This window comes from Panthera tigris, chromosome B3 (genome assembly GCF_018350195.1).
Source record: "Panthera tigris isolate Pti1 chromosome B3, P.tigris_Pti1_mat1.1, whole genome shotgun sequence".
Taxonomy (NCBI): Eukaryota; Metazoa; Chordata; class Mammalia; order Carnivora; family Felidae; genus Panthera; species Panthera tigris.
In genome coordinates, this window is record NC_056665.1 from 133312837 (window position 1) to 133335552 (window position 22716).

At 44.4% G+C, this 22716-nt stretch overlaps 1 protein-coding gene and 1 non-coding gene across 9 annotated transcripts in view; both read right to left on the bottom strand.

Annotated features, from left to right (window-relative positions):
• Window positions 1-22716, bottom strand: part of TTC7B (tetratricopeptide repeat domain 7B) — a 253786-nt gene that overhangs the window by 185874 nt on the left and 45196 nt on the right. For all 8 annotated transcript variants that reach the window (XM_042990364.1, XM_042990375.1, XM_042990367.1 and 5 more), the window contains one exon: window positions 4202-4332. In XM_042990364.1, the coding sequence (XP_042846298.1) occupies window positions 4202-4332 (131 nt within the window). The remainder of the gene's footprint in view (window positions 1-4201; window positions 4333-22716) is intronic.
• On the bottom strand, window positions 8055-8184 carry LOC122239988. The gene has a single exon (XR_006219373.1). It is a non-coding gene; the product is annotated as a small nucleolar RNA SNORA11 (small nucleolar RNA).

Sequence of the window (22716 nt, forward strand, 5' to 3'; positions counted from 1 at the left end):
AAGCAAGAATCTTCTTTACCGTCTCACGTTTTAAAGCCAAAAGCATGGCCATGTGGACCTCCAGAGTCACCCCCTGCCTTCCCCATCAGCGGCGCGGGGTCCTTCTCCTGGGACACCTCGTGTGAATTCAAGACCCGCCGTGACCTCCATGTCATCCGGTCCAGAGTCCGGCACGTCAACGACGTCACTGCGGGCGCCTCCCGTGCTGGCCAGGGAGCAACGCCTTGATGGAGCAGGAGTCCCGGGCCGGGCCCCGCGATATTTGGGGACCAGTTGTTTTCTCCTCCAAACGTCAGCACTGAAACTGCCCACGAAACGTCTCCGGCGCCCCGTAATTTAGCAGTGACTTCTTTTCTAAAATCGGGCGTGAAGAAACGAACTGCCGGCAGAAGGTGAAGCTGAACCCCGGCGCGGCTTCTCCTCAAGAAAGCCGTAACCAGCTGGTTGGCTGAGGCGTGCAAAGGACACAGACGGGATGATTTCATTTGCCAAAAGCGGGGCTCGGCTTATGCTCTTCAAAAATGAAGTCATCTTTATTCCTATCGCTGCACCAGGAGACGCTCCTTGTGGGGCAGGTAACTTTATTTACCGTTGGCATAATGCCACCAGCTCGAGACAAACAAATCAAGGACAGCCTGTGTCCTTTCTAATTCGATCCGTTCTAATTCGATTTGTTTGATTAAATTACTATATGTGCACAATCGTAGGAGTGTCTTACTCCCCTTCAGAGAACAAACTGAGAAAATTAGATGGCTCTTTAACCCTAAGATAACAGGAACAACTCTAAACAAATATTGAATCACCCTGCTTTCGTGGATTCAAATTTTCTTCGGCCCTGCCTCCACCTCTGGACAAGGGGCAGGGGGACAATAACACATGGCACGTCCCATAAGGGGTGGAAAACACCAGCCCCAAACACACCAGGCAGTGTTAGCCCCACCGTGACAATGGAAAGTCGAAGCACACGGAAATATATGACTGGACCAAGGTCAAACAGTCAGGGGTAAACAGAAGTCCGGAATCCAGATATGACATGAGGACTCCAGGCAAGACGCCATCCTGTTAGGGCTTCTGCACAAGAAAGGGAAAAGTTCTGAAAAAAAATCACTCCATAAATATTCTGCTAAAAATTATTTAACAGTTTAATAAAACAAAAACAAAAAAACAAAAAAAACAAAAAACAAAACCAGTGTGTTAATAATATTCCAGATTTTTATCCAACTATCTGAAATCTTCTAAGATTAGGAAAGATTCCACCGCTAACCATATGATGGCAGGCCTATGAGTGAACCCATTTTATCCTCATGGCACCCTTACAGCAATTATTATTGCCATGATACAGATGAGGATCTTCGGGTGGCACAGAAAGGTTGAGTAACTTTCCCAAAGTGCCACAGCTAGGAGGTGGCAAATCCAAGATCCCAACCCTGGCTGTCACTATACCACTGCGCTCTGCTGCCTCTCACAGCTTAAGTCAGCTGCCTCACAAATCTAACATTCTCAAACATCTCCGAAACACGGTTTGGGGGTGTCACATCATGAAAAAATATTGACCGTGTCACTCCACCCTGTCCTCAAAACTTCTCCCCCAATTTTCTTCTTGCTAGTGAATGAAGAAAACCACTCAGAAAACCCAAACAAACAAACAAACAAAAAACCACCACTAGTAGATAAAATGCTGAAGGTCCTGGCCAACGGAAGTTTCTTTGCTACGGAATGGCCTGTAAATGGGGGGAAACCACTGAGTGACCGTCTGCCTGTGCCCAGCAGAACGAATACCAGAACAGTGTGTGTGGGATTTTCTACTTCAAAGGCCTGCCCACCCAGAAAAACAAAGCACTATGAACCTCGGCTTGTCCTAGTCTGTGACTTCTTTCAGATTCTATTTCCCTAACATTTCTGTTAGCATAATTCTTAAAAGTCATTTTAACTTCAAACTTTAAAAAAAAAAAAAAAAAAAGAGGCCAAGTAGGTATCTTCTGCATAGAACACCAATCTTGCTTCATCAAGACCTTGAACATCCACCCAGCCCAGCAGTCACTTAGAAAGGCTATTTTTCCCCCATGCTTCCCATCAATCTACAAATGGCTTCTCAAGCACCTACTACAGTCAAAACAGATATGTGGCTCATTCCGTCTCTCTCATCACTAATACCCCAGCATGTTGTATCTGGGGGGGGGGGGGGGGGGGGCAAAGTGATTTCCCATAAAGCAAAACTCACACTGGAAAATCAGAGCCAGAAATGTGAAAATCATCTATACCCCGAGATTACACCCTAGGCTGAGGCTGCTTCCCCGCGCTACCGAGAGCTACGCTCGCTTGGCCAAATACCTCCTGAGCGCTTTCTGTCGGGAAGGGTGTGGGAAACGACACTGCCTTGTACTTGTGTGCAGCAGCCTGACATGAGTGAGCCCTGAACTTGGTGTCAGAAGAGTTCTAATCCTACCTGTGGTCCTAACTTCCTGTGGGTCCTCCCTGTCTGGGCCTCCATTTTCATCTCCAAATCTCACATCCTATGACCACTGTTTCCCCAACACCGCACAAAAAAGTTTTTCTTTTAAATTCTATGATTATACAAGTCTCCTTGGTGGTCTGGCGGGAGAACCCGACAGTGAACTGGTGGTTGTCACTGAACACAACAGGAAGTACATCCAGAGCTGCCAGTCCCCACGTCATTAAAGACACGTGTCACAGATGAACTCCTTTCCTCCAGCCGGGAGAAGGCAGCCCCGAGGTAATGGGGCCAGACAACTGTTGGCAAGTAAGGTGCAAAATAAGGGCCCCTAAGTGGCAAAGGCTGTGTGGTCAACAAGAACTGCTTGGCTGGGTAAGAGACGTCTCCACTTCCAAGCACTGGCTATCAGGGAGACGGACGTTCAAGACACTGTGCATTTTAAAGCAGGCTGCACGACCATTTCTTTAAAGATCATACCAGAAATTCTGAATAACTGAAAAATTCCTTTCTCATATGAGCAGCCTTCTGAGGGGACGTTTTGGCAAGACGGCCAAGTATCTTCCTGAATTCCCAGACACCATGACCTCGATTTACAACCCATGCTGGTGTCGGCCAGGTCAAACGCTGGTCCCCTCATTCCCCCAGACTCCTCTCTGTGGCTCTCACCTGCACTCCCTGCCCCTTACAAGGCAATTTTGATCCTTATCACACACATCAACACGTTATGAGAAGACTTAAGGGAAGAAACTGCTTCAGTCTGTACACGTACAACGTAACAGAGCTAACCAGACTTTGGCAGCCCCTCCTCATTCTAATCCTTAGGGAAACAGAGAACTCATAAACTTGATGAGAAACAAGACATGTGTCATTTTCAAAGTCTCGTAGGACATGTCTCTGGGTGTGAAGGGGGAAACACCGGTGGCAAGCCCTTGGTCAGAATGCCAGGAAACTCTGCTGGGGGTAGAGATGGCTAGAACCCATTGTTATTAGTAGAAAATAAGTGACGTGTACCAAGAATCCAGTATATTTCTGCATCGGGGCTAAGTTCCTTCACTGACACGTCCTTTTACCATCTCCACAAGAACTTCATAAAGTAGACGTTCCTTTTACACAAAGAAAGGTTGAGGAGAGAGCAGAGCCAAAAGACAGCGATCCTTCTAAACAGACAAGCTGCCCGCACCTGGCTGGCCCCATCTCCTGGCTGGCTCCGACCTCCTCTGCCCGAGGGCGTGAGCGCAGGTATCTTCCCTCCATCCCTGCCCAGGGGGGCCCCCTTGTCAGCTGCCGGCTTGGTTCCCCACACCACAGGCAACCACTGTCTGCTGGAGGTAAACCATCCCAGATGGTTTCGGGGGATACGCACCTGCTCCGAGCAGGTCAGCCGGGAGTCCCCAGCCGACCTTTCATGTAACTATGGATGTAAAGCCTCCCAAACCCCAGATGTACATCATGTGGGCATATCATCCGTGCAAGTACAACCCACTTCGCGTAGGAGAACATGAATGACTAACCAGCCCCGGGGCACACTGTCACTTCTGCTCTGAGGATACTAAAATGCTTCCCAAACACTTTTCACAAGATGCCACAATCCCCACCATCTCCCATGCGCTGAAAAATGTAAGGAAAGCTTTACACCCAGAGGCAGACACGTGGAAGGTTTTCCAGAGGTTGACCACAGTTCTCTACGGTCTGGTTTGAAATTTTTAAGAAGTTATCAGCTGGAGCGAACACACGCTCCTCACTTACCCTCTCTATCTCTTGGAGGTACAGGAGTGCAATGTCGCCTGCTTTCTCATAGCAGGTGATGACATCCTGTTCCCGGTCCACGTGGAGGTTACTGGTAGAAGAGGAAACAGGCAACTTCTCTAAACAAAGTCCTAAAAAACAAACAAACAAAAAAATCAAACATACAAAAACTGGGTGAGTTGTTTTTCATGGAGCTTAATTTTTCAGTATTGCCCTAGAGGACCAGAAGATGGTCCCAGGATATCATAAACTGTCAGAGAAGCGGCTTCTCTGCCCTCTACCCTCCCTAAGGACAAAATGGAACATCAAAATGAGACACCAAAAAGAATATCCGTATGTGACACATGAAAGAGGCCCCCAAATACACAGAAATTACCCCATGACTTTGATATCCAGGTTGAGAATTTGACCAGGTACTTTACCATGACCCCATTCAGACCTAACAGAGCTTCTCATTCAAGGTATGGCCCAAGGCCCTTAAGGTAAGCAAAGCTTGACTCACAGCACAATACTAGCTAAAGAATATCTTCTATCCCAAAATCTACACTTAACTAATTGAACATAAAAAAAAAAAAATGTTAAATGCTCTCAGGAGTCTCAGTTACTAGGAAAATCTTCTAATTCTGAGCTTTAGACTTTTGGGAGTCACAATAGCCCCACAGACCACCTCTCCGCTGTGGGCTAAGAAAATACCAGAGCTGCTTTGTGGGCATTTCTTTGGAGACAGAAGAGATCCTCTTTGCCAAGAGAGAGTTCAGGGCTGGGAGGTACAAAAGTACGAAGACTGAAAAAATAAGAATGCTATGAACAGCTGTTGCCTGAACCAGCACCAACCTCTGGCCCGGCCCTGGGCAACCAGTCGCCCCCCGGTCTCCACCCACAACTGGAGGCAGAGAGAGGGAGGGTCTCCGGTGACTCTACACAAGAGGGCTTCTCCTGTGACAAGTGCCCTGGGACATATGTATACACCATGGCATATATTCCACTCCAGGGAAAAGTGCGGGAGAAGTTTTGATATTGACAGAAAGGGGGTCTGGAACTGGAAGAAGCCAGAGAAATTCCCACCCCCGGAAAACCCATTCATTTTATAGACCAAGAAGCTGAGATCGGCCAGGGTGAAAGTAAGTGATTTGTCTAAAACCTGACAGTCGGTTAATAGAACAACAGGAATCAGAATTCAGGTCTCCAGCCTCCCAAATGACACCCATCTAGTTAGTTGCTAATTTTCAGAGCAGACCCACTACAGAGAGGAGACCAGACATGCTGAGCGTCAGCAAATGACCCATTCTTTCATGTGTCATCATGTTGAGAACAGCCTCTTCCAAGCTGCTCTTATCAGTGACCGTCCCTCCAAGGCTGCAAAAAGCCACGAGAGAGGTGTCTATACTGAACAGGAAAGAGGAGAAGCCACTTCTATTCACAAGGACACAACAACTGAGGACAGCGTGCCTGGGAGCTCAGAGGTTACCAGTTTGTCACAGAAAGTGAAGGCTCAAAGATTTTGTCATTTTTTTAGCAGCTTTATTGGGGTGAAATTGGCATACAACAAGCAAAACATTTTTTTCAATGTTTCATCATGATGATTTTTTATTTTTATTTAATTTTATGTTTTATTAACTAAAGTCCATAGTTAAACCACATTAGGGTTCACTGTGTTCTGTACTTGATGAGTTTTAACAAATGTTTTGTCATGTATCCACCATTACAGTGTCCTACAGACAAATTCACTGCCCTAAAGACGTCCCATGCCCCACCTACTCATCTCTATACCCCTCCTCCTGAGCCCCTGGCAACCACTAATCTTTTCACTGTCTTTATGGTCTTGCCTTGTCCAAGATGTCATATAATTGCAATCATGCAGCATGTAGCATTTTCCCTTTCACTTTTAACTTCACTTTCATTTTTAACTTAGCATTTAAGGTCCCTCTGCATCTTCTTGTGGTCTGATCAGTTCTTTTTGTCCCTTTACAATATTCCATTTATTCATTAATCCATTGAAAGGCACCTTGGTTGGGGCTTAAGCATCTGACTTCAGCCTGGGTCATGATCTCGCTGTTTACAAGTTCAAGCACGGCATTGGGCTCTGTGCTGACAGCCTGTCTCTGCCCCTGCCCCACTCACGCTCTGTCTGTCTCTCTCTCTCTCTCTCAAAAATAAATAAACATTAAAAAAAGAAAGGAAGAAAGGAAGGAAGGAAGGAAGGAAGGAAGGAAGGGAGAAAGGCACTTAGGTTGACCCCAAGTTTTGGCAATTACAAATAAAGCTCCTATAAACATTCACATGCAAGTTTTTGTGTGAACATAGTCTTCAATTCAAATGGGTCAATCAATACCAAGAGTGAGACTCTGTAAGAAATAGCTACAAATGGGGTGCCTGGGTGGCTCAGTTGGTTAAGCGACCGACTTCGGCTCAGGTCATGATCTCGCAGTTTGTGAGTTCGAGCCCCGCGACAGGCTCTTTGCTGACAGCTAAGAGCCTGGAGCCTGCTTCGGATTCTGTGTCTCCCTCTCTCTTTGCCCCTCCCCTGCTCATGCTCTGTGTCTCTCTGTCTCTCAATAATAAACATTAAAAAATTTTTTTTTCATAGCTACATAAACATATTTTGTTTACAAATAACTTTGAAACAATATTTTTAGCTTTGTCAGAAACTGCCAAACTGTCTTGCAAAGTGTCTGTACCATTTTGCATTCTCACCAGCAATGAATGAGACTTAGTATTTCTCAGCATCCTTGTCAGCACTTGGTGTTACCAGTTTTCTGGATTTTAGTCATTCTAATAGGTATGTGGTAGTATCTCCTCGTTGTAATTTGCAATTCCCTAAAGACAAATGATGCTAAGCATATCTTCTCATGCTTATTTTCCATCTGTATACTTCCTCTGGTGAAGTGTCTGGTCAGATCTTTTGCGTTTTTTTCAATTGGGTTGTTTATTTTCCTATGGTTGAGTTTTAAGATTTCTTTGTATATTTTGGATACAACTCATTTATCGGATATTTGCCAATATCTGCCAGTATTTTATTAGAGTCTATGACTTGTCTTTTCATTCTCTGAACAATGTCTTTCACAGAACGAGAGGGTTTTAGTTTTAATAAAGCCTATCAATCTTTTTTTTCACGGACTGTGATCTTGGTGTGGTATCTAAAACCCCACTGCCAAACCTAAGGTCACCTAGATTTTTTTCCCTATGTTATCTTCTAGAAGTTTTACAGCTTTGCGTTTTCTACTTAGGTCTAATCCATTTTGAGTTAACATTTGTGAAAGGTGTAAAGTTTGTGTCTAGATTTTTCTCTTTTGCATGTGGATGTCCAGTTGTGCCAGCACCATTTGTCGGAGAAACTATCTTTCCCCCACTGAGTTGCTTTTGTGCCTTTATCAAAAATCAGTGGATTATATGGGACATCTGGGTGGCTCAGTCGGTTAAGCGTCCAACTCTTGATTTCTGCTCAGGTCATGATCCCAGGATCGTGGGATCAAGCCCTACATTGTGCTCGGCACAGAGCATGGAGTCTGCTTGGGATTCTCTCTCTCTCCCTCTGCACCTCTCCCCTACTCACATTCTCTCTCTCTCTCTCTCTCCTCCTCTCTAAAATAATAAATAAAAGTTTCATATCCTCATTAAAATAAATCAGTTGGCTATAGTTGAATGGGTTTATTTCTGGCCTCTCTGTTCTGTTCCATGCGTTTATTTGTCTATTCTTTCCACAATATTAGGCTGTCCTAACTACTCTATACCATTTTTTCCAAACACAAACAAACAAACCTCTCCTGAGGGATAATTTATATACCATAAAATTCACTCAGTTTAAGTATGCAATTCAACAACTTTTATCTTATTTTATTTTTATTTTTTTGACACATGTAGGGTATCTGTTCATAGGAAAGCCACAAGGTTTGTGCCTCTTGTCACAACGAACCCAGATTCCTGTTGGGTGTGTTGTAAACAGAAGAGCCATTTCTTCAGGCCCCCTGCTCTGATCACACCCCTCAACAGCTTTTAATAAACTCAGAGCTGTGCAGCCATCAACACGGTACAGTTGTAGAACATTTCCGTCATCCCCCAGTGATCCTTTCTGCCCACCCCCTGCCTCAGGGAACCACTAATTTCCTTTCTGTTTCCGGAGAGTTACCTTTTCTGGACATTTCATAAAAACAGAATCATTTAATATGTGGTCTTTTGCGTCTAGCTTCTTTCGCTTAGCATACGGTTTTCGATGTTCATCCAAATTACAACAGTACTCCATTTCTTTGTATTGTTGTATGGATAGACTGCATTGTACCTGCCCACTTGCCACTAATGTACCTTTGGGTTGTTTCCACCTTTTGGCTATTATGAATGATGCTGCTATGACCATTCATGTATAATTTTTTGTGTGGACATATCTTTTCAATTCTCTTTCAATGGGTATGCACTTAGAAGTGGAATTATTGGGTCAGATAATAAATTTATGTTTCATTATTTAAGAAATACTAAACTGTTTTCCAAAGTGGCAATAGCATCTTACAGTTTAGGGGCGGTCCAGTTTCTCCACATCCTCCCCAACACTCATTATTGTCTGTTTTATTGGAGCCATCCTAGCGGGTGTGAAGTGATCTCATTGTGATTTTGATGGGTGTTTCCATAATGACTAATGAAACTAACCATCTCTTCGCGTGCTTATTTGTTATTCATAGATCTTCTCTGAAGAAATGTCTATTAAAATCCTTTATCCATTTTTACTGGGTTGTTTGTTCTCTTATTATTGAGCTTTTAAGAGTCCTTTATATATTCTGAATACAAGTTTTCTATCAGATATGGGATTTGCTAATATTTTCTCTCATCTATAATGTTAAGACATGTCTTAATATGTCTTTTGAAGATCAGAAATCTTAAATTTTGATGAAGTCAAACATATCAATATTTTCTCTTATAGACTGTGCTTTGGGTTTCCTATCTAAGAAATATTTGCATAACCCAAGGTTACAAAGGCTTTTCTTTCTTTTTTTTTTTCTTTTTTTGAAGTGTTTACTTTTGAGAGACGGACAGAGTGTGGACAGGGAAGGGGCAGAGAGAGAGGGAGACACAGAATCCAAAGCAGGCTCCAGGCTCTGAGCTGTCAGCACAGAGCCTGACGTGGGGCTCAAACCCACAGACCACGAGATCATGACCTGAGCTGACGTTGGACACTTAACCAACTGAGTCACCCAGGTGCCCCCAAAGGCTTTTCTTCTTATACGTTCTTGTGAAATTTTTATAGGGTAGGTTTTACATCTAGGTCTATGATCCATTTTAAAATAATTTTTGTAGGGCTGCCTGGGTGGTTCAGTCAGTTGAGCATCCAACTTCGCCTTAGGCATGATCTCATGGTTCGTGAGTTCAAGCCCCATATTGAGCTCACTACTGTTGGCATGGAGTCTGCTTTGGATTCTGTGTCTCTCTCTCTCTCTCTCTCTCTCTCTCTCTCTCTGTGCCCCTCCCCTGCTTGCACACATGCTCTCTTTCTCTCTTTCTCAAAAATAAAAATAAACATTTAAAGAATAAATATTTTTTGTATATGTTGCAAGATAGAGATCGCAGTTTACTTCTTTATAGATAGACATCCAAATGTACTACTTATCGAAGATTTTTATTTCACATGGAATTGCCTTTGCACTTTTGTGAAAAATCAGATGGGGATATACATGTGAGTCTTTTTCTAGACTCTCTATTCTGTTTCAATGAGCCAATTGTCTATATTTATGCCAATAGCACCCTGTCTTGACTACAGCACCTTTATAAATCTTGAAAGCAGTGTTAGTGTTCCAATTTTGTTCCCATTTATCAGGTTCTTTTTTTTGGGGGGGGGAGGGCTATTCTTAGTCCTTTACACTTCCACATGAAATCTTCTTGTCAATATATTTTTTTAAGTTGGCTGGGCTTTTGATGAAGATTGTGTTGAATTTATAGATCAATTTGGGAAGAACTGGCATCTTAACAATATCGAGTTTTCTGACTCATGAACACAGTATGTCTCTTCATTTCTGCAGGTCTTTAACTTCTCTTAGCAATGGTTTGTAGCTTCCAGTGTATGTGCCTTGCAAACCTTTCCGCAGATTTACCCTTAAGTATTTCATATTTGTCATGGTGTTATAAATGATACTGTTTTAATTTCAATTTCCTTTTGTTCACTGCTATATATAAAACCACAATAAATTTTTGAATATGGATCTTGAAATCTGTAACTTTGTTAAATTCACTTATTCTACCACCATTTTTGTAGGGTCCTGTAGGGTCCCTCAGAATTTCTACAAAAATACTCATGTTGTTTGCAAATAAAAGGCAGTTTTGCTTCATCCTTTCCAATCCGGATGCCTTTTATTTCTAGGTACTGCCTTATGCCTTGCTGCAAAGAATCTCCAGTACAATGCTGAATGTAGTGGTGAGGGCAGAAATCCTTACCTCATTCCTGGTGTTAGGGAAAAAGCACCAGCCCTCCACCATTAAGTTTGATGTTAATTGTGAGTGTTTCACAGATGCCCTTTATCAGGCTGAGGAAGATCTCTTCTACACCAATTTTACTATGAGTTAATATCAAGAATAGATGCTGAATTTTCTCAAATCCTTTTTCTGTGTCCACTGAGATAATCAGATGGCTTTTTTCTCCTTTAGTTTTTTAATCTGGTGAATTACACTGACTGATTTTCACATATTAAAACAAACTTCCTTTCCTGAAATAAACCCCACTGACCATGATGTATTATCTTTTTTTATACTGTCAGATTTGACTTGTTAAAATTTTGCTTAAAATTTTTTCCATCTCTGTACATGAGGAATATTCATCCATAGTTTTCTTGTAATGGATTTGGGATTTGTATAAATGCTAACTTCATAAAATGACTTGAGAAATATTCCCTCCTCTTCAATTTTCAGGAGGAGTTGGCATGGAATTGTTATTTTGTTCTTAAGTTTTTGGGAGAAGTTACCAGGGAAGCCATCTGGACCTAGAGTTTTCTCTGTGGGAAGCTTTTAACTACAAATTCAATGTCTTTGATACAGGGTTGTTCAGATGATCCCATTCTCCTTACATGAGCTTTGGTAGTTTACATCTTTCAAGTAATTTGTCCATTTCTTCTGAGTTGTCAAATCTACTGACATGGTGCTGTTTAGAATATTCCCTGATCCTTTTAAAATCTATAGAATCTCTGATCAAGGCAGCTTGTGTTCTCTCTTTTTATCCTGGACAGTCTAGCTAACGGTTTATCCATTTGATTGAAATTCTCAATAAAGATCTTTTGACTTCATTGATTGGGGTTTCACTGATTTTCCTCTATTGTTTTCCTGTTTTCTATTTCCTTTATTTCTGCTCTGGTTTTCACTATTCCCTTTCTTCTGTATACACTGAACTTGATCTACTCTTCCTTTTCTTATTTCTTAAAGTGAATGCTAAAGGATAGATCTGAGACCTTTTTTCTTTCCTAATATAGGCATTCAGCTATAAATTTCTCCCTAAGTACCGCTTTAGCAGTACCCTATAAATACTGATATGTTGTGTTTTTTTTTTCATTCAGTTCACAACACTTTCTAATTTAACTTTTGATTTCTGCTTTAGAAATGTATTATTTAGTTGCCAAATACTTGGGGATTTTCCCAAGATCTTTCTATTATTGATTCCTAAATTAATTCCATTATGGTCTGTGCAGTAAAAGGCTAAGCGGGCTTGGGATGTTTGAACTCCGCACATTCCGAAGAAAGGACTGGCCCTTGTGCAGCTCTTGGGGAACAACCTCTAGAATCCTGGAAAATCGTACCTGATAAGAGTGTCTTTGTTAATCTGGGTCACACCAGATAGTTATACTTATAATGTGATTTATGGTGAAGGCCTTGGGCCACCCTATATCCGTTTGACCTCTGGAAATAGTAAAAACCGAATAATTAAAGTCAGTTCCATGGGTGCTCCATTTCTACATAACAGAATCCCAATAAAAACCCTAAACGCCAAGGTTTGAATGAGCTTCCCTGACTGGCAATACTCCGTAGGTGTTGTTCCACAACCTTCCTGGAAGAATGAAGTGCTGTCCATATGACCCCACTGGGGGAAGACCACTGAAAGATTGAGGCTGGCCTCTCCCAGACTCTGCTCTAAGCGCCTTTTCCCTTTACATATTGTAATCTGTAAACTTTGTTGTAATCGACTGAAGCCGTGAGCATAACAACTTTTCTGAATTCTGCGAGTCTTTCTAGTGAATCACTGACCTGAGAATTGGTCTTAAGGATCCCTAACACAGGCCAGAGAACATAGTTGAACCCTTCTAATTTGCTAAAACTTGAATCAAAATTCTGGCCCAGAATATGGTCAATCTTGGTAAGTGTTTCATTACACTTAAAAAGACTGTGTATTCTGTTGCTGGGTGGAGTGCCATATAAATGTCAGTTAGGTCAAATCAGTAGACTGCTTTGTTCCAAGGTCTTCTATCCTTACTGACCAATCAACTGTGTACTTGTTCTATCACATATTGAAACGGGTACTGACGTCTCCGAGAACTGTCAGTGGTCGCTTTAGGGTTTAACTCATCACGGTCTACTTCAAATGACAGTACTCCACATCTCATACAGTACAACGCCTTCACCATTGCATACTTTCATTTAACTCTCTCCAGTCTTTATTCTCTTATTATACACACTTTACCTTCACATAGGTTCTAAGTTCCACCCTACATAGTTCTCATTTTTATTGAAATGATCAATTACATGCTAAAGACATTTAAAGAACAAGGAAGAACACACACAGCCATCGACATAGTTATGACTTCGTTCCTTTGCATGGATTTGTATTTCTTCCTGGTACCATCTTCCTTCTACCTAAAGGGCCTCCTTTAACATTTCTTAGAGTTGCAGTTCAGCTAATGATGATTTCTTTCAGCCCCTGTATGTCTGGAAAAGGCTTTTTTGGGCCTCGTTTTTTGAGAGATATTTTCACTAAGTATGGAATTCAGGGCCGATAGTTCATTCCCGTGTCCCCCACCAGCGCTCTAAAGGTGTCACTCTGCTGTGTTCTCACTTTCATGGTTTCTGACAGTAAATCGACCACGATTATAAACTTGGATGGGTTTTGACAATAAATCTCCCTTATGTTTGTCCGTCTGCATGTAATGTGTATTTTTTTTTTTCTGGCTGCTTTTAAGATTTTCTCTTTATCACTGGTTGTGAGCAATTTGGATTATTAAGTGTTTTGGTTCAGTTTTCTTCATGTTTCTTGCGCTCGGGCTTCACTGAGCTTTCTAGATCTGAGGAATTATGGTTTCCATAAAATTTGAAAAGTGTTCAACCATTATTTCTTCAAAAATTTTTTACGCTACCCATCCTATTAGGAGACTCCAATCACACACACATGAGGCTACGTAAAGTTATTCCATAGCTCACGTTTGCTCTCTCCACTTTTTGAAAGGAATATTTTTCTCTCTGTTTCATTATGGATAGTTTCTACTACTACGCCTGCAAGTTCATTAGTTTCTTCAATGTCTAATTTGCCATTAATCATATCCAGTGTATTTTGCATCCCAGACATTACAGTTTTCATTTCTAGAAACTTGACTTACACGTATTTTTTTGTTTCTTGGTTTGTTTGTTTGTTTTTTAGAGACAGAAAGCATGTGAGCAGGGGAGAGGGACAGAGAGGGAGAGAGAGTGAATCTTAAGCAGGCTCCATGCTCAGCATGGAGCCCAATGGAAGGCTTGATCCCATGACCCTGGGGTCATGACCTGAGCTGAAACCAAGAACAGGATGTTCAATCTACTGAACCACCCAGGTGCCCCAACTTATGTCTATTCTTATCTTCCATGTCTCCACTAAATTTTTAAATGGAAGGAATACAGCTCTAATTCCTGTTTTAACGCCCCTTCAGTCCTAGAATGTTCAATATTCATTCCTTTCCCATTTAGAGTCAAATTTGTTTACGCAGTTGCAAAAAAATCACTATGCAGCCTCTCTCCAGTGTGAACTCTGCTACAGCCTCTTGAAATTTTCTTTGGAGGAGCATACAAGATAAACTGAACAGACTCTGGGGCGCCTGGGTGGCTCAGTCGGTTAAGCGTCCGACTTCGGCTCAGGTCATGATCTCCTGGTTCGTGAGTTCAAGCGCCGCATCGGGCTCTGTGCTGACAGCTAGCTCAGAGCCTGGAGACTGTCTTCAGATTCTGTGTCTCCCTCTCTCTCTGCCCCTCCCCTGCTTGTGCTGTGTCTCTGTCTCTCTTTCTCTCAAAAATAAAACATAAAAAAAAAAATTTTAATTGAACAAATTCAATGGGAGTATTAGTTGAGTTTATTTATAGAAAGCACTCAGGAAGGGTTTGCTATGATTATTGTTAAGGTATTATTACTACCACTACAAACTGCCTCACACTCAAAAAGCAAACCAAACTAAACGAATTCACCATTTGCCAGAGCAGCTCTGGAACTACTCTGAAGCGTGTGCTTGACTGGAGCTTCCTCGATGTGCTTTAAGTGCTCACTTGTGCAAAATTTAAACCACCGGAAAACAAAAACAGATCAATGGTTCCATAATCTGCCTTCTGCTTGTATGAAAAATGACCAAATAATGTGCAAGTCGTTATCGGGAATTTAATATAAAGGAAAAAAAAATCTCCAGGGTGTGTTGAAGGGCCAGGAAAAAGAAAAAGGTGGGGGGGTGGGGGGGTCTATCCTGCGGCACTTTGTATCACTGCAGGCTGGACCCTGACCACTAACGCTCGTGAAGACGACCTTCAGGGACCCGCCAAACCCACCAAATCAAAGAAAAGCCAATTCCAGTTCAGCACAGTTTGTCTATCATCTGTATTTGAGGGTCTGAAATATCTGAAATCCAGTCATCTAGGCTTGCAATCCATCAACACGCATAGTTAGTAGGAACACTCAAACCAGTTCCACAACTTAATCCTCCACAGTGAGGAGACACCGGTGTTTTCTGTGGGTCTGTGTTCTAATTCGGGAGATATGTGGACACCCAAGGTCTGGGCTGGCAAATAGGTCCCTGGCAAGGAATCATTCTTAGTAGGGGGCTCTTTATGGTAAACATCATTCCTTTCCTTCTCCCAAATGCTATGACATTCTTTCCACGTGTCACTGGGCACATCTCAGAGCAACAGCAGAGCCTTGATTTACCACAGTGAATTCGTGGCTATGCAGCTCAGCTCCAGGATATTTAATTCTCTGTCAAAAGCTACTTACAGGGCCTCTCGACTAGACGATAAATTTTCAGGCATCTGGGATCAGATCAACACTGTCTGAGAAGCAAGTCCTGAGGTCATGGCCCAAACTGGCCCCCATTAAAATGTCAGATGACACCCTGTCAGTTTGGAAAGCTATCATCAATAATGATTTTACTTTCTTTTTCCCAAAGAAATGCATGACCAAAAAAATAGTGAAGAACAGACTTGACAAATAGCTGGTGTGACAGCAATGTCCAATACACATCTTGATAAGCTCTGTGCCTTCAAAATCAAAGCTGCATACAAAGAGTGGAAATCAACAGTTCCCTGCCCAATCATCCAACTTTAAAGCATGGATGAAAACAGTAGCGGACCGTGTGCTACAATTTCAAAAATGCAGAATAGCCACTGGACCCAAAATGCATCCCCCTGCCACAGGAGGGGAAGCCCACAGGTACACTCACTTCTGAAAGGTCCCTCCTATAAAGGGTAACACGCTTAAATAAATTAGTGATCAGAAAATCATTTAGATCACACCTGACTGCTTTCAAAGCCCTTCCGTGTACAGAAGCCTGTGTGGTCCTGGTTAATAGACACCATCCTCCCTCCAATCTCATGGAGAAAGAAAGTCTCAGAAGAATGAAGCGACAACCAAAAGGTCTGTGCAGGGGCCAAGAGGAAACTATAAGAGGGCCTGGGAGCTGGGCAAATGTGTCCTGTCCCGGGGAATATTCTGAGGGGAGAAACCAAGACTGCCGAGTCTGATGCAGCAGGAGGGGTGTTGGAAGGCAAAGGGGTCACATGGCCACCAGCAGACCAAAGGGACGTCGCAGTAGGGGTGGGGGGGCAGGGGGAGGGGGCTAGGCTGCAGGGAGCTGGCTGAGGACCTCAGACACTTTTAAAAGCTCAAATGTGTGCAGCCTCTGAACTGCTCTATTTAGGTGTGGCCTAGAGAACATATAACATAGCAACCTGGACTCTCCATCCTTGGTTTCCTTCTGCAGCAAGGTTTCCTCAGCTCTGAAAGGGAGCTCCAGTTTATCTCCACAAGGGCTATGTATCCCTGGAGGGCTGGCTGAGGAAGTGGCCAGCTGCACATCTCACTGGCCAAAACTCCAGCGATCGCTGAGGGGGAACCACCCCAAATTCGTTTGGGACTGTTCAAATTTGAGAACCCTCAGTGAGAGCCTGGTCTGGATATGTATGTAAGACTAAACAGTTTCAATAATGATAAAGGCTCATTTATCAAGGCCCTGCTCAGCACCCAGCACTATGTCCGGGGCTGACACACAACATTTATAATCCCCACAGCCACCGTGCAAGGAGGGTGTTAACAGCACCTTACAGATAAGACTGAACTTCGGGCTCCACAGCTAGTGAATTTTATGATAAAGTCAAGTTTTGACCCCTGGTCTATCAGACCACAAAACCCTACTCACAATAGCCAGTCTCGCTGAGCTGCTGACAGCATATTCAGTGTCTGATAAGAGTAATGACGATAAAAATGAGTTTCAAACTGTAAAGACACAGAAGTCGAAGTCCAGAGCCCAAAGGCAGTGATCTCTCCCACCAAGAGCTATGCCTCCCTGGACAGTTCTGTGGGTCACTGGGCCTCCCACACTTTGTCTGTGTCAGGAAGGGCTCAGCCACCGGGATACCAGCTTGAGCTGCACAACTTCAGAGAACAGCCAAAACCAATATTGTGAATTTTTTAATCGCATTAAAATGAACAAGGAATTAATTTCTTATAAAGTTACGCAACACAATAAAAGCCTATAAAATATAATCATATGAATTAGGGACTACAACATTAGGCATTGTTTCCTCATTTATCTTAACCACATCTCTGGAAGCCAGACCCTGACGCTTGGCTGTAACATGACCTATAAGGGAGTGTATAACTGGGAGTACCAGGAAAACTTTATTATAATACACTGTCTCTGATAACCCAGCCCTGTGGTATGGCCTTCAAAGACAGTAAGGCGATTTCCAGGGATCTCAATTCCCAAGGCTGAAAAGAAATTCAGGAAAAGAGATTCCAGATCTTCAAATCCAAGTCCTGGCAAAGGCAGCTCCAGATTGTTGGTCCTGTGTTCTCACCTCTAGAATGGCCAGGTTCCCACCAGGTGTCACATGTACTCAACTCAGTGGAAGGACAAGCCACTGTGTAGGGTGTAGGCAGGAGAAAGCCAATGGAAACCACCAAATGCTGGTGGGGGTAAGGGAGTGGGGTGGCTGGCCTAGACTTCTTGTGAAGTCCCTGTCAATCCAGGGCTTCTATAATTTTGAGTGGTCTCTGGGCTGGGAGCCTCGGTTGGCCCCTTCCGGATGCTTTTAGAAACTGCTGTCTTCTTTCCAGAGTCGGCATATTCTTCTTAGAAGGCGTGCATGTATATACACTTACACACACAACGCACACACATCACTCACAAAAGAAGATGCCAGACCCTGAATTACACACTCACCTGCTACAGCAGGCCATCTTTCAGTGCCCCTTCCACAATGCTGTGAGCAAGTGAGACGTAAACTCGACCTGAAATGCTCGCCAAATGAAATTTGCAATTTGAATGACGCTCGCTAAGTCACTACTTCGTAACAACATAAGAGTAATGACAACCCTTAGTGAGTACTAGCTGCACACCTACACACGAGGCACTTCTGAGAGTTTGACATAATTTCTCTACCCTTCGCAAGAATGCTATGAGCGAGGATTTACTATCATCCCCTTTGAGAGATGAGGGAACTGGTCTCCGGGCTATTAAGTAGCTCGCCTAAGATGATGCACCTAGTAAGTGGCAGAGCTAGGGTTCCAACCAGATACTATTACTTGACTTTAGGTCTCACATTACACTCTCTGGTCTCTGATTTACCTGCCTCTATATGTAAAGCAATACCGTGTAGTGATTAAGAACTTGGGTCTGGAGTCAGACTCCCTGGTTTTCCAATCCACAGGTGACTTCCTGTGTAAAAACGCCCTGTGCTTGGAACAGTACCCGACACACATTAAGCACCTGAAAAACAGTAACTACCATGATCATTCCCTACACCACTATTATCTTTAGGTAACAGCAGGCTGGAAGGTCTCCAAGTGGGAGCATCATAGTCCTTTGTTATATTATTTGTACACAGATTTTAATGACAGCTTTACTGAGATATTACTTATATACCACAACCACCTGTTTAAAACATCATGATTCAGTGGTGTTAGTCCATCCGCCTAGTTGTGGAACCATCGCTACTAGCTAACTCAAGAACATTTTCATCACCCAAAAAGAAATCCCACTCCCATTAGCGGCTCCTCCCCAGCGCACCCTCCTCCCAGACCCTGGTAGCCACTAATCCACTTTCTGTCTCTAGGGATTTGCCCCGTCTGAATAGTTCACATAAATGGAATCATACAGTATGAAACCTTTTGCTTCTGGCTGCTTTCACTTGGTGTGTTTTTTTCGAAAGGTTCATACCTCTCGTATCAAGTATCAGAACTTCATTCCTTTTTTTAATTGAGGGGAAATTCACACAACACAAAATTAGCCATTTTTTAATATTCGCTGGCATTTAGTACATTCACAATATTGTATGACCAGCATCTGTATCTAGTTCCAAATACTCCATTCCTTTCTATTGCTGAATAACATTCCATGGTACAGGTATAACACTTTATCCATTCATCGGTTGATGACCATTTACAGTTTTTAGATATTATGAAAAATGGTGCTGTTAATAGTCATGCACTGATTTTTGTATGGACACACGTTTTCTCCTTGTTGTTGTTCTAACATTTGCTCTTTATCTTGTTTTGTTTTTCATTCAGTTTTTTTACTTTAATTCCAGGACAGTTAACAGTGTTATGTTACTTTCAGTTGTGCAACGGTGAGTCAGCGCTCATCCTAAGTGTTTTCCATTCTCTTGGCTATATCCCTAGAATAAAACTGATACAGAACATGGGGTAATCCTATGTTTTGTTGTATTACTTTCAGTCTTTGTTTAAAAAAAAATCGCATTACTATCTAACTGCCACACTGCTAGGTAAAACATTAAGAAATGAAAATACATGGGCTTCTGAGTACACAGGCCTCAACTCCAACCCTTGCTTCTCCATTTATTAGCTCCGTGGCTTTGAGAAAGCTGCTCAACATCTTGGAGCCTCTATTTCCTCATCAAGTAAACGAGAATATTCTGAGGCTTAGCCGGGTGCCTAGCACAGAGGGAAGTAAGTCCTTGATAAACAGTAACTACTACTACCAACAAGCACCTTTCTTGGGGACAATGACGAACCTTTACCCTTTTTTAGAAGTATCTGAGTAAGGCAGAAAAGCACTGAGAAGAAGAATCACCTGTATTCCCACCACGCAGAATTATACGCATACACCCTCAACCCCAAGCATTCATGATGCCATGTAAACTCTGGTCTCGGCTTTAGTTTCCTTCCCAAGAAAAGTAGACAAGGGATCCCCACAGTGCAAAGCGCATGCCCTGGGCGCCCCAACTCCAGCAAGGAGCGCGGCTGCCAGTGACCAGATGTGCTGGTCCTTTCTTCACTTCTAGAATTCTCACTGAGCACCACCTGTGGGCAGTACTCTGCTGAGGGCTGGGCTTCACAAAACAGGCCATGGTCTTCTCCCTCGAGAAGTTCACCTCTAGTGCAATGGGGGAGAAAGGCATTCTCAAAACAATGGAAGCAGTGCAGTGACCGAGACAGAATAGGTATCACAGAGAAACTGAGGACAAGCACCTCCGTGGACCTTCGCCTCAGATTCCAGCCCCCAAACTTTCTTTGGTCTCTTTGAGTCTCTGCTTGCTTTCCAAAATGAGAACCGATGAGGAGCCTATTAACACAACCAACATTAAATATGAATATGGGTCAGTGGCAATAAAAGGGCTCTTATACTTCTCACACCATCTAAATATAAACGGGAAGCTTTGACTAGCAACCTGAGATGAGCAGCCACAGAGCATGCAGCCTCCCGCTAGTGGGAGCATGGTTACATCTGGCCGGGAGGAGGCCAGAGATCAGGAGCGGGAAAGGCTTCTGATGCAGGAACCTCCCAGGCCCTGGCCTCGGCCATCACTTTTTCTGGGTTTGGCACACTGGCAAAAGCCAGCACTCAGCAAGGCCTTCCCTAGCCCCAACTCTATCACCCTGTTTCCTCCACCCATCGACTTCCCTTTTTTTTCTTTTTAAAAAATTTTTAAGTTGTTCATTTATTAGTAACTTACTTGTTTACTTATTAGAGAGAGAGAGAGCACCCAGGCACCCCTACTCATCTACTTTTCTATAAAACTACTTTTTTCCCGGTACCAAAGGGATCTCAAGGCTTCAAAAAATAGTAAGAGGAGGAAGGAAGGAAAGAAGGGAGGGAGGGAGGGAGGGATGGAGGGAGGGAGGGAGGAAAGCAACTTCTCAAGGAAAAAAGAAAGTTCCCCTATCTTCTCTGCTCACTCTGCAGATGAAAAAAATCTATGCTCAGAGAGGGTTCCCAATCTGCCCAAGGTCACATAGAGGGTATCGGTAGAGCCAGCCCTGAGCCCTGCTCCGATGAGCTAACTACCAGAGCAGGTCCCCGGTAGCTGGAACACGGGCCCCCCACTGGACTGGAGAATTCTTCTGCCAGGGAAGAGACACTGTCAATGGTTACTTGTCTGTGCTGCGCACCTCCGGGATACCTAGAAGGTCATGGTCATTAGCAGATACGCAATTCATAAAGGTCAGGCCTAGACACTGTCACTTCAAGACTGGTACATTAATCTACCAACCACTACTCCAGGAAAATCTTCCTTGGGCTTCTACAGTCCTAATTATAACTGGGGAGGGGAGTTCGGTCGGTGATAAAAAGAAGGCATGTTAACTCCTGCTAAACCTCCACTATCGGCATACGTACTGGTACATCCCTTTCCTTCTTAAAGCGATGCATGCACTGAATGTCTCCAGGTACTGGGCACTGCGGACGCCTGCGGGACAACAGCAAAGGCCCGGCTGGATCTGCACCTGCCAGAGAGGCCCCCTTGCCCCCGGAGGCTGGGTTTCCGGAAACCGGCCTGGAGTTCCTCGGGCGGCTCACGGACTTAATGAAGCCTGGCAAGTTCACCCCTCTACTCCGACCCCTGACCTCGCGTGGAATCTCAGAACGACCCAAATGTCAGGGCCTGCCCCGCGAGTCCGCTGCCTGCCGCAGGCCCGCGGAGGCGGGCAGGACCAGCGCGGAGACCGGACGCTGAGGCGCGCCCTGCGCATGCGCGGCCCCGGGAGCCCGGCAAGCACGCGGCTCCGGCGCCCCCTGGCGGCGGCGGCCGGCTCGGCTTGGAAGCCCTGGCGCGGCCGCTGGCCGCCGTCCCTGTTGGAGTGGCCCGCGACAGAGCCTTGAGCAGGTGGCCTCGCTCGAGGCCGTCTGTGGAATTCCGGTTCTGGAACGTGCTCACCGAACCACAGAACTCTACTGCTTAAATAAGAACCCCGAGTGCTGTCTGTGCTGTGTTCAGGGAGATGGAAGTTTTCCAGAAGCTCCTGCAAAGTCGGCTTGGCACCAAGGCAAGGCACCCCCAGGACCCCAGCGTGGACTCGGCCTCTTGAGTGCGGCCTGGGCAGTCTCTGGAGGTGACCCGGAGGTCCCTACCCACACAATGCACCAGCCCCAGTCTAGGAGGCAGGGGAAAAAGGGCCAGGGGCTGGTAGGGGGGACCCACCCTTCACCCCTCCTCTTAAATGGGGACCTAACCAGCTTCTATCTAACAGGGTTGCTGTGAGCATTAAGGGCGCTGAAGGGCAAGGGCTTAGAATGGTATTTAGAAGGAATCATCTTTAATGCTGTAATTACCATTAATAACCTGCTACTAGGATCCCAGAAGCCGGCACACAGTAGGCGCTCGCCGAAGCTGAGGCCCTCTCCCTGGCTAGTGAGGCTGCCGCGTCCCCTGTAGGGCAGTTGCGGGCCTCTGCCTCATTCAAGGCTCAGGGCCCTGGCCAGGGAGGCCCCGCCCGGGCCCCGCCCCAGCTTGCCGCCCTTCTTCACCAGTCCCAGCGTGAGGGAGAGGCCGGGGAGCCCAATCCGACACCCTCCTTCTCCACAGAACAGTCTGTGCTCCGCTCCCGCCCCCACAGAGCTCGGAGCTTTCCAAATCTGGATGCTTTTTTCATTCCCGAAGCATCGGGAACATTTGGGGGAAGAAAATGAACACCAGACATGGTTTGGAAATGATGGAAGCCAAGAGATGGGCGGTGGCAGAGGGAGCACGGTCTCAGGCGTCAGGAGTCCTGGTTTTAAAATATTCAACAGGAGTATGAACTAAATGATCTTTTAAAACCTGGCCAGCTTCGTATGCGCGTAGGCCCCAAAGAGATCCTAGCAGAAAGCACCCAA